General features: G+C 38.3%; 1 protein-coding gene across 4 annotated transcripts in view; it reads left to right on the top strand.

The window, feature by feature from the left end:
* Positions 1-3,254, top strand: part of cchcr1 (coiled-coil alpha-helical rod protein 1) — an 8,142-nt gene extending 4,888 nt beyond the window's left edge. For all 4 annotated transcript variants that reach the window (XM_042220824.1, XM_042220825.1, XM_042220826.1 and 1 more), the window contains exons 13-19: positions 721-793; positions 1,402-1,520; positions 1,627-1,815; positions 2,112-2,213; positions 2,378-2,523; positions 2,598-2,745; positions 2,849-3,254. In XM_042220824.1, coding sequence (XP_042076758.1) covers positions 721-793; positions 1,402-1,520; positions 1,627-1,815; positions 2,112-2,213; positions 2,378-2,523; positions 2,598-2,745; positions 2,849-2,979 — 908 coding nt within the window. In that variant the 3' untranslated portion in view covers positions 2,980-3,254. The remainder of the gene's footprint in view (positions 1-720; positions 794-1,401; positions 1,521-1,626; positions 1,816-2,111; positions 2,214-2,377; positions 2,524-2,597; positions 2,746-2,848) is intronic.
* The last annotated feature ends 9,643 nt before the right edge of the window (positions 3,255-12,897 follow it).

The following is a 12,897-nucleotide window of genomic DNA, read 5'->3' as shown; positions in this document are numbered from 1 at the left end:
ATATAATATATTATATATACACACAATATATATACTATATAATATATATCATTAATACACACACATGTATCATCATATATATTAGTACTACGATAATATACACACACATATAATATATTATATATATATATATGTTGTGTACCAATGATATATATATTATTTATATATGATGTATAGTATATATGGTGTGGTGTATATTTATATATGTATATATGTTGTGTTATGATATATATATATTATATATATAGTGTGTATATATATATATATTATATATATATGTGTGTGTGTATATATTATATCATATTAATTATATATATAATGCATGTGTGCTATACTATATCTACTATATCATATATGTATAATATATGTGTGTATATATATTCATATAGTATATATAAAATAATAGTAATGTGTACGTATATGATAATAATTGTTGTTGTATATATGCTTAATTATGTGTAATTATTATTAATGATGATAGTTATATATACTATACTATACCTATATTTAGTATATGTGATAGTATATGAGGGTGAGTGGGTATATACTATGGTGTATATATATTCAGTAGGGTATATAATATATTAATATTAATGTATGCTATTTAATAATGTGCGCAGCGTTGATATACATCGTGTGATATTAATATATGTGCGCGCTGATGGGTTAATAGCATAGCTAGAAGAAGATAAAGAATTTATATCGGGTTTTGTTTTGCAGCTTTGGTCATGAGGAAGGCAGCCCTGCAGAAAGTTGAACAGGCCTGTAAACAGTCAGATAAGGATGCTGAAAGGTACAGTTTATTTTTTTATTTTTCAATGTGGGTGATTCTCTCTTTCACCTCTATTTCATCTCTTTCACGTTCTTTCTGGATCATAGACGTACACAAAATCATATCTGACTGAGGTCACGTGTCTTTTCACTAGGCGCTCCTCATTTTAGGCCAAGAGATAGCCTTTATAAGCATCTTGTTCTTCCACTCACTTGCTCTTTTGGCTTTCTCACAAAAAGCTCGTGTTCTAATATGTCAGGATGTTCTTGCATTAGTAGAAATAGTTGCTGCTTTCAAGCCTCATATGTGGTGAGATGAATGAAGGATCAAGAAAAGAAAATAAGTACGTGGAGGGTTCTGAGTTTAGATTTTTATGCTGGTATAGAGTGGCATACTGCATACTGATTTGATGGGACATATATAACAGGTGTCGCTAATGTGGTTGAAATAAGTGTTGTGAATAGCAGGTGTTGCTGTCTTATGCTGTCAGTGTATCTATACAAGATGATTATAATTCATGCAAAAAGTAACTTTCAGGCTGTTTAGCTTACTTTGTTATGCATCATGCAGAGTCTTCTCTACTTCTGCTTGTCTGTTTGCTGTACCATTTTATCTTTGTTGCCCTGCAGCATCAGAAACCTCCAGATAGAGCACAGTTTGGTGTGCGAAGAGAGAGACAGACTCACTCGAGAGCTCAAAAGAACCCCAGAGCTTATCGAGAACGCTCTCGCTGATCTGAAAGAGCAATGTGAGACCCCATATGGATCACAACACCCATTATATCGTCTGTTTGTCTGGTACATATCCACATTTCTGTAATGCATGTGTCTCCGCGCACTTTATACCCTCTGCAGATGAGAGTAAAGTTAGGCTACAGCAGCAGGAGCTGGAGCAGAGCTGGGTGGAGCTCGAGCAGGCTGTAGCTGGTAGAGAGGAGGCTGAGCAGAACCTGCAGCAGATCCAGGCCCAGCTGGAGGACACTAAGGTCACCCTGGAGAGAGTCCGCTGTGAGCTGCTCAGCCAGCAAGAGCAGAGTGAGCAGGGTGAGGCCGCTCGCTGTGCACCTTTCAGAAGGCCCTTCAGCTGAAAGCAGCTGTTCTCTGTGCCTAAAAGCTAACAATGCTGTGAGAGCGGTTAACCAAAAACAATAACGTTACAGACTGACCACGCACACAACACTGTGTTTTAGACTTTTATGTAGACTATAAAAATGTGCAAACATATACACTGAAACCTAATGCATCCCTGGAGTCACATAGAAGTATTGAACTCAGACACTCTCTGTATGTCAAACACAGTACTGAGGAGTGGTGCATTTGTTTCCCCTACCCTGCTTCAGCCCTGCAGGAAAGAGTGTCTGAGATTGAGGAGCGGTGTTCTGAGAAGCTGAGAGAAATGGAGGCTCAAGTCAGCACAGTCAGGAAAGAGCACACCAAAGCAGGTAGTAAGATTAACTGTATGCTGCCTCAGTACACTGCAGGTTTACATATGGGAATGAAGTCATATCCTTAATGCAGACTTTGCTCTAATATGATTGGAATTGTTTACACAGTATATAGCAGCATATCCCTGTGGCTTTTGAGGCGTCTGTATCGTCTGTTGCAGTTATGACTTTGCGTGAGTTTGAGAGAGAGGCAGCAAAGAAACTGGAAGAGATGAAGCAAAGCCGAAATCCGGAGAGTGAAAACACAAAGAGGAAAGTCCAGCGCAAACAACTGAAGGAGACAGCGAGGGACAAAAACCAACACTTGGTAAGATTTTATTATAGCAAAACACAGTCGTGGAGATTTTTGCTTCTGTGTCATTCGACCTGCATTTGTTCCAGGTCACAGTTGCTGATAGAGGGCTGATGAAGGAGCACCAGAGAGCTCAGGCGACGGCTCGGCAAAACTCTGCTGCTCAATGGAAACCTCGACAAAACGCTTCAGAATGGAGCTGTTCTGTAGGCGCACAAGTCCAACTACCTGCAGATGGTAAGAAATGTCTTAGTTTTGCAAATGCTGGGACTTCAAAAAAAGTCCCAGCATTTACACAGACGTGACAGAGCTGACCAATGACCTGTCTGCATCCTGTCAGAGACACTTCTGTGTGTTTTGGAGGAGCTCCATACTCTCAGTGCTGCAGTGGTAAACAGCTCTGAGGACTCTGCGGAGGAGGAAGGACAGAGTGACAGTGTGGAACCATCCACCGGCAGTCTGCACAGCTGATACCTGAAGATGAGTCACTGCAGCCAGTAAACACACCTTTAAATTCTAACTGTTGGCAGTGTTGATAACATACAGCTCCTGGAAATCATTTGATTGAGCCAAACCACTTAAAATCAGACATGTCACATTTGAACTAAACAGATACTGTGTGTTACATGTAGAGTAATATAAATTTAAGGTTGTGTAATTCTTCAAGGATTCTGTGACAATGGTCCATTTTCTGAATAATCTAAACTTCTTGTCTTTGCAGTAAGATAATAAAATATATTTTTAAGTGAAATCTGTGGTGTTTGATTTTTCAAGTAAAATTAGATATACATGGAGACATTTTGACACGAGTTTCCAAGCCTTTTTGAGTCAGCCGTGAAGCTTAGGTTTATAAAGCAGCTGTTTATATAATTGGTGCATCAGCCATATTTTTTTCTGATATGGATAACTGGAAAGATCTATAAGATTTTCACATTACAAAAAGTCAATATTTTCAATTCGAAGCTCCTTTATGGAGGTCAATTTTAAAATGGCTCTCAGTCATAGGACTGATGATGATAAACATCATGATGAGCCAGATAATTGTGCTATTTGTCATGTTGTCACGAGTGCTAATCAATTTTGCAGCAATACAAAGTTTCAAGCCTCTAGGTAAAAATACCTCATGGAAAACTGAGGGAGAGTGAAAATACTAATAATGTCTTGGCTTTTCTACTCTATTTTCCAAGATCATTGAAGACGTACGTTCCTGGAGAGGTGATTCATCATGGCAAGCAGAGGATGCATGCGTCAAACTTAAAATTTTAAGAAACTTAATAGTGGATGATTTGAAGTTGAGTCTTGCATTTATATCGAGGGCTCATAAAGCAATATATAAGACGTGAGAACATTTAAATTCTTTTATTTTAAGCCTTTGATACAAAAGTCTTTAATGTAATAAATAACCCGCGAAGAAACCATAACATTACAGTTTAGAATCAGTATTAGTGGATACATTTAATCTTGGTCATAAGTTATGATTGCGATGCATACTTTAGCTCATATCACTTCATATCAGGAGCAGTGACATCCCACTATCAGGGTAATACTAATAATTCTGAACCATGTTAAACACAGGTGTGAGTTCTAACGCTTATCTCATGTCCACTACAACACCAGAAGAGGGCGATGTTGTCAAAGATGAGAGCAGCACATATGCTGTTTGGAGTTAAGCTTAAAACAAATTTAATTTCACTATGATAAGAAATATTTCCAGAATAATTTAATGTTGTTTCTCAAAAGATTTCAAACAACATAAAGGATCTGGGTTAAAACATTTAGAATAAATATTGCAATATTGTTGCTTTTTCCCTTAAGCCTGGAAAAGAATTATTTTACTATTAGCAGCCTGGCTGAATATGTAATTATAGACAGGGGGGCAACTAAACAACACAGTGGGTGGCTAATAAATTAGGAAAACACTGGAATACAAACAATAAATGAAATAAATTGAATAATAACAATAATTTAACAAGAAGCATAAACAAAGACTTTTCATGTTTGCAGAAATATCAACTGACATGAAAACAGTTTTTTTTTTCTTTCCTAAAATCAGCTTCACTGATACTGGAAAGTGTTGCTATGTGCTTGTGTATGAGAAATCCTGCATTTGCTTCTGAGGCTGATACTGTGCTGTCAGAGTGCACTGTGTCAAATCAGAGCATCTGCTGTCATTGGCCCTGCCTGTCATTAAGAGTCTGCGTCAAGGCTCAGTCCACTAGCTGTTTTTCTCAAGTGGAGTGTTGTTTCCATTGCTTGTACAGTTTTGCGTTTTCACTGGAATGGTAATGTTTTCTTATCAATAAATGATTTATGGCCTGTATTATTACTAAGCACTGTATTAAATATTTATAACATAACGCAAATAAAGTGAGGGCTACCTTGGGACTGGGAAAAGATGCCGATGTTTGCACATGTAGGGTCCAGACAACATGCTGAAGTCCTACTGCTGTTGATATTTAGGGCACAAATATAGGGCACTGTGTGTAGCTCATTGCCTTACTCTGTTGCTGTCAGCTATTCAGGTTTTCTTTCAGCTAACCATAGCTAAACTTTGCATGTCTTAAATGTTGTGAAAACCTGCAGTTGCAAAGCCTATTACAATTTGCGAAGTGTCCCCAAAGTGGAGTCCTCTCGGGGACAGTCCTCATTCAAGTTTGCTACAGCCAGTGACTGGAATAACCCACAAAACTTTTTTCCACAGCATATTCTCTCAAGGACATTGTAGCACTTCCTTAAATATACTATTCAGAATATACCAGCATTTCTTGTTTAATACCTTTAAAGCATTAGAAACTACAAAAATATTCACGTCTCTATTCCTCTAGTGAAGAAAACAGTTTGCATTAAAAGGTGACAAACAAGCATGCCTGACACGGGGCCCTGGTTAATCTGCTTGCCTGATCTTTGAAAGGTTCTTGCAGGCCAGAGAGTGGAGCAAACTGGAAGCAGTGTCTGAGGCTGACGTGATTTAGTAAGTCAGGGGTGTCGCCCACCAGAACTGCGTGCTGCATGAGCCTGGCTGATGGTTGTGCACTGCTGCGGAAGGCCAGGCTGCAAGTTAGAACCGCAGACATGGAGGAGCAGTGATGCAGGCAATGTGGGGCACTGTTCGGTGGGGGTTGCAGTGGACCGAACTCTTCAATTTTATCATTACTACATCGCTTTATGTCACTTTCCTGCAGTGATTTAAATGAAGCAGAATGTTGTTATTTTTTTTCCATTAGCATAATTTTGCTGTAGGCTGAGCTATAGACCTCTGAGACTAAAATCTATGATATAGTGAGGATATTCTTGCAGTCGGGGTTCTGACTGAGAGCATTAACCATTTCATACAAGTCTGAGCAGAAAAGCTCTGCAAAATAATGACACATTATTCAATCATTATTAGCTTGTCAGACTTTATTTTCAGCTCTGCAGCTGAGTAATCTGTGATCTCTTATCGTTTCAGATCAAATTTAAAAACTACTTGAAGCCGCACTTTTTTTCCCCCTGTAGTTGCTTTTTGAAACAAATGGTAAACACGGCATCATCCGTGCATAAGTCACCACCTGTGCCAATCAGTCACCTTGTTTGGAGCTGTAATTGCAGTTCCCCTTTGGAGTGATCAGTGTAATACGGTACACACGGTGAGGCAGCAAAGCTGTTTACTCAATGCAGGAATGAAGTGAACAAATAAAAGGGACACTTTTCAACTTTTGTTATTATTAAGTGATTAACAAAGTGCTCTCAGCCTGTGCCTGTTTTCCTTTAAAACCATTTGAAAGGTGTGTCGTAGCACTTCACTCTGAGTGCAAACTAAGCTATTAAATAAGTATATGTCAGGAGTAACATCTACATGCTCCCAAAGATCATCCCGGGCCTGATAAATAAGAAAAGATATCAACTGAGCCGAGTCAAAACTCTAGAAATAATGGCTGCTTTGAAAGATCATAGATCCACTTGAATAGAGAAACTGAAGAAAGGCTTAATCCCTCAGTTTAAACAGAAGCTCTTCTTTTACTTGTGGAGCTAGTTTGTCCCCGGTTCATCAGTCATCATTATCGTAACATCTCCCCGACTTAACAACAGCTGCCTCTTGTTTCGCCCTTTGATTTTAGCCTTAGATATGCTTATCGTATTCACAGAAAAAAGCCCTTAATGTGTTTCTAAAATGCATTTCAAAATCCATCACTTTCCCCCGTTTCTTTGAAAGTAGTGGTTACTGCCAACACTTCACAATGATAAAAATACAAAGAATGGCTCTCTGTTGAAAAAGATTGAATCAGTTTAGTCTGTGAACAGCGTCCACTGGCAGGACTTACATAAGCAGCATAGAAGCAGCAGCACTTTCCACACATATTCACATTTTCTTTTCTGAGATTTCTAATTTAATGTTTCACTTAACTGGTCAAATGTTCATGTGTGTGTGCGTGTGCGTACTAATGTTCATTCCGCAGCATTAGAAATGATATAAACTATATAGAACATCAGTAGAAAAGACAGCCAAAGGGCAGAAAGTCAAATGTTAGCGCTCTCCTTTAAAACATTAACTACATCAGAACAGCTGTTGTTGGGATCTCAATAGCAAAAAAATAAATAAATAAATGAGACAAGGGATGTGTGAGAAAACAGAACATCGATAATTAAAATTGCCAAGCTAATTTGTTTTGTTCTGTAAGCGCTTTGCCTGTGGGGTATTCAGTTAAAGATGTGGGAATGTTTAATCAAATTTCCATTAATATTCATCTGTGCGGCTGCACCTTAACTCCCTCTGGTTACCAGCATGTTGTTCAAATAAGGCCTCCTAATTACCAGATTTTAAGACTTTTATTTCATCTGTTCTTTCATTTGTGAGCAATCTGTTCCAAAAAATATATTTTGATTCAGTTGGTGGTTTTTTTCTTCCAGCGGCACTTTGTCCGAGATAACAGCCATGTGACAGTTTAATAACGTACTCTGTAAAGCAATGGACAAACGGACTAGTGAAATGCACTCCTTGTTGGGTCCATATTATTATAATTTGTCATTATGTCGAGACAAAAAGAAACACTGAAGCAATTCCACCATCTGCAAACAAGAAATTGCTTTAAGTTCTGGACTTTAAGAAATGTGTCTCATGATTGCAGAGCACTGTGATTCATTCCTCTGCATAAAAGCGTTGCTGTGGGCGTCCTGTCTCTCAACAAATATGCAAATGCTTGAGCTGATAAGAAGAAAAAAAAAAGGATGAGGGTATATAAGGTGGAATATAAACTCAAACTAACCTGAGAGGCGTCATTTTGAGATCATGTCTTTCCAAACATCCTATATTGCTTGCAAGTTTTCAGTCAAATCTTGGCAGCTGTTGTATTTTTACAGTGATCCTGGTTAAAGAGAACTTACGCATTTTATGGTATGACAGGCGCCAGGTGTAAAGTAACTATGATTTTTGAATTTTAGGCCTAACCTGTGCAAACATGTGTTACACTGTTTGCTGTGTCAGTTTGGAACAAATGAATCAATAAGCTGACAGACACCAAAGTGTTCTGATGATAAAAGATTGCCTTTTTTCCCCCCTAAAGGCCAGTTTTCTGGCATTTTATTAAAAGAATTGAAAAAGACTAGTAAAAATAGAGCAATAGATAAATTACTTGTTGCCCTAGTTACAACATTTGAATGGAAGAGCATGTCCAACACTGAACATCTGCACCTGACAGAGGGCTGGAGTGAATCCACAGCGTCCCTCTTCATCGTTACAATATTGCACATGACATTCCAGCACTGCAGGTCTTTGCAGCCAAAACTTAAACTGGATCAAATAGATCCCTCAGCACACAGAGTGAGTCATTTGCTAAAATGAATAATTTACATTAGCAATTTTATTGAAAATGTATACAAAATTACTGAGTCATGCTCAATTTTGATTTACAAATTTCTAACACCATGAAATGAGACTGTAGCAAATGTATCCATGTGGTGCTCCTGACTATTCTGTGTCATCCGCTATACCTCTTAAATTGTCCTGTTTTTTTTTTCAGGCAAAGTCACATCAGGTCTTTAGCCAGGTTATGTAAAGAGTTTCTCATTCCTGCTTATGCCTTTGTCACATCCTGTTAGAATTGTTATGATGCACTTTATGCTTGCATGACGCAGTCATCCTTAAGTCATCTTCAGTTTGATTGAAATTCTGCAACTAGGCTCCCAGCAATGTCTCCTTACTTTGGCATATATTGGATTTGTAGTGTTTAAACCTCCTGACACTGTCTCCAAGAAAATGTATGATTAGTTTAAATCTTCTTGACGGTTTATATTTTTATACAGTTTCAGGATTTGAAATTGAACACTGCAGCCAAGTTAAATCCATGTGGGTTAAATGCTTGTGCTACTTATATATGCATCATTTGCTTGATTTACCTTAGCACTATATGACTGAGCAGAAGTGCTCACATTCTGTAATTATCTGTGCAGTAAATTTGCCAGGTGGCATATATGCACTTTAGTTTCTTCATTAGGTCCATAAACACTGTGATTAACACTGTGTGTGCAGCATTTAGTATTTTATGGATGATGTGTGAATACTTTTAAGGATAGGGCCAAAATGTGTTTCATTCACTAATTCAGCTGTTTGCTGCAGGATTAAAAGGATGGTGGTGGAATAAGTAATTGATGACAATACAAAAATTTTGTGTCCAGAAGTTTTTACATGGGCTCAGATCAATCCATAACCAGTGAATCCATGAGGTGTGTCCTTCTGTTTGTTGCCCCACCACTTTTTCAACTGCTATACTGGATAGATTACAGTAGAATACAGTACTTACTTTTGTCTTACAAAATAGCTCAAAAAGTTTTTTCTGCATGGTCAAATGCCTGCTTATAACGTGCAGGTCATTGAGGTCTTAAACGAGATCAAAACCTGCTGATGGTTCCTCCTTGAGAATAAAAACTTAAGGAGACTGCGCATTTGATGTTGAGACTTGTTTGTATAGGCTAGCTTTTAACTACTGTTGTCTTTGTTGTGATTTAATATATTGTGAGTTATATTTTTTTTATTTGTTGAAGACTATTGTGAAGCAGTTACTGATTCTTATGTAGAAAGGTATTATATAAGTAAATTTTGCTTACTTACATTCTCTTTACCCTCACTTATACTTTGTCTTCTGTGCTAGCCGTGTGTTAGCATGTAGCCTAAAGCGCTACCCTGCCTTTGTAAAACTTCACAAAGCTGTTCCAGTAGCTGTAAACTCCTTTTCTTTGTTTAGGCACAGCTTCAGGTAACTTTTAAAGATGTAGTGCATGAACAACCAGTGATGTAAGTGAAATTGCTTTATTCTGATTGAAATTATGTTGTAGCCTAACAAAGTTTTTCAAATCAAAACTTGGGACAAATGTGAAATCAGCCTTAAAGAAAAAGAGGTTATAGATGATAATGTCAGTCTTTGCTTATGCCACCCTACTTGTGATCCTTTTGGATTAAACTGAGTGCTATTATAAGTAGAATTGTGGTTTGAGGTCCTGGAGAGAAAAACAAATAACTGGCACACTAATTCATAGCTCATATTAGCTTCTGCTCATGAATGCAGTTAATTTTAGGCTAAGAGATAAACCTTAGTGTTATATCTATCTATCTATCTATCTATCTATCTATCTATCTATCTATCTATCTATCTATCTATCTATCTATCTATCTATCTATCTATTATATCTATATAATCTATATATATAATATTTATATATATATAAAAAAACACCCAGCACGCCCCTGCGGGCGGTTTATCCTTCAAGCTCGGGTCCTCTACCAGAGGCCTGGGAGCTTGAGGGTCCTGCGCAGTATCTTAGCTGTTCCCAGGACTGCGCTCTTCTGGACAGAGATCTCCGATGTTATTCCCGGGATCTGCTGGAGCCACTCGCCTAGCTTGGGAGTCACCGCACCTAGTGCTCCGATTACCACGGGGACCACCGTTACCTTCACCCTCCACATCCTCTCGAGCTCTTCTCTGAGCCCTTGGTATTTCTCCAGCTTCTCGTGTTCCTTCTTCCTGTATTGCTGTCATTGGGAACCGCTACATCGATCACTACGGCCGTCTTCTTCTGTTTGTCTACCACCACTATGTACAGAGGAACCACAGAAGGAAAAATCCCAACACAATCATGTATGCACCCCCTTCATGAGCACAAGCACTTGCCGCGGACAGTGCCGACAGCACGCACCAACCCTACAGTACGTTCTTAGATTTTCTATTGGTGAAGGCAAATCTTAAAATATTATTAAAGAAAAAAACTCCCCACCTTATACAACAGGTAAGAAACCTCATTCTTTGCTTGCCAGAAAACCAGGCTCAGGGGTGTAGTCAGGCTTTATCAACAGGGTGCTGCCCACCACTATCTCGAGCCCTTTTTCTCCAGCTTCGTGTTCCTTCTTCCTGATATTGCTGTCATTCGGAACCGCTACATCGATCACTACGGCCGTCTTCTTCTGTTTGTCTACCACCACTATGTCCGGTTGGTTAGCCACCACCATTTTGTCCGTCTGTATCTGGAAGTCCCACAGGATCTTAGCTCGGTCATTCTCCACCACCCTTGGGGGCATCTCCCATTTTGACCTCGGGACTTCCAGGTTATACTCGGCACAGATGTTCCTGTACACTATGCCGGCCACTTGGTTATGGCGTTCCATGTATGCCTTGCCTGCTAGCATCTTGCACCCTGCTGTTATGTGCTGGATTGTCTCTGGGGCATCTTTACACAGCCTGCACCTGGGGTCTTGCCTGGTGTGATAGACCCCAGCCTCTATGGATCTTGTGCTCAGAGCTTGTTCTTGTGCTGCCATGATTAGTGCCTCTGTGCTGTCTTTCAGTCCAGCTTTGTCCAGCCACTGGTAGGATTTCTGGATATCAGCCACCTCCTCTATCTGCCGGTGGTACATACCGTGCAGGGGCCTGTCCTTCCATGATGGTTCCTCGTCTCCCTCCTCTTTCTTGGGTTTCTGCTGCCTGAGGTATTCACTGAGCACTCGGTCAGTTGGGGCCATCTTCCCAATGTATTCTTGGATGTTCGTTGTCTCATCCTGGACTGTGGTGCTGACACTCACCAGTCCCCGGCCCCCTTCCTTCCGCTTAGCGTACAGCCTCAGGGTGCTGGACTTGGGGTGAAACCCTCCATGCATGGTAAGGAGCTTTCTTGTCTTTATGTCAGTGGCTTCTATCTCCTCCTTTGGCCAGCCTATTACCCCAGCAGGGTACCTGATCACGGGCAGGGCGTACGTGTTGATGGCCCGGTATCTTGTTCTTACCATTCAGCTGACTCCTCAGGACTTGCCTGACCCTCTGCAGGTACTTGTGTGTTTTTTGGCTTTTTTACGCTCGCTTTTTAGCTCACCTTTCGTTACGGCTAATTTCATGTTTTTTGGTTGTTTCTTTTTCCTTTTGGTTGATTTTCGGTCCGTACCGGCGGGCAGGTTACCTGAGCCTGAATTGTCCAAGCAACTCAAAATCTGCCCTGACCCCCCCTGCCAGACGGTTCGCTTGCCCCTCTCATGCTTACTGCCGATCCCCCGAGATCGCTATGCAATACTTGCTTCGCGTAGTTCAATCCCCTCAGCGCATTGCTCTCCTTAGGGTACATCATCATACTCTAATGTACTCATTTATTATAATATTATTATATATCGATACTACTTATTACGTATATATATATATATATAGTATATATATATATCATAGGTTGTATATATATATAGGTTGTATATATATTTATATATATATATAAAATTATAGCCTCAGGTGCGGACTTGAGACGGCTTGAAACCCTTCCATGAATGCGTAGGAGCATTTTGTCTCCTTATCTTATATATATATATATTATATTATATATTAATATATATAATATATATATAGTATATATATATATATAATATATACTATATATATATATAGATCATGATAGTATATATATATATAATAATGTATATATATATATATATATATAATGATATATATATATATATATATATGTATATATATATACTGATGTATATATGAAATATATATGTATATATATATATGTATAGTATATATATAATATGTAATATACTATATATATATATATATATATATATATATATATATATTATATATTAATATTATATATAAATAGTGTATATATATATAATATATATATATAGTATATATATATATATATATAGATATATATATATATATATATATATATATATATAGATATATATATATAGATATATATATATATATATATATATATGATATATATATATTAGAACAGCAAAGATCTAATGTTCACTCGTATAGCGGTAACATGACAGACAGTGTAATAAGGTGTGCCGTTTTGGGAGGCTCAGAGCATTTACTGAAAATCTAAGTCAAGCCATAAATCCCAGCATTTTACAGGAAATGCTAT

The sequence above is a fragment of the Haplochromis burtoni genome, unplaced genomic scaffold, assembly GCF_018398535.1.
Source record: "Haplochromis burtoni strain Fernald_Lab_line unplaced genomic scaffold, NCSU_Asbu1 Contig_56, whole genome shotgun sequence".
In the NCBI taxonomy this organism is placed as follows: domain Eukaryota; kingdom Metazoa; phylum Chordata; class Actinopteri; order Cichliformes; family Cichlidae; genus Haplochromis; species Haplochromis burtoni.
The sequence above is the reverse complement of the archived record's forward strand: the minus strand, read 5'-3'. Positions and strand labels throughout refer to the sequence as shown.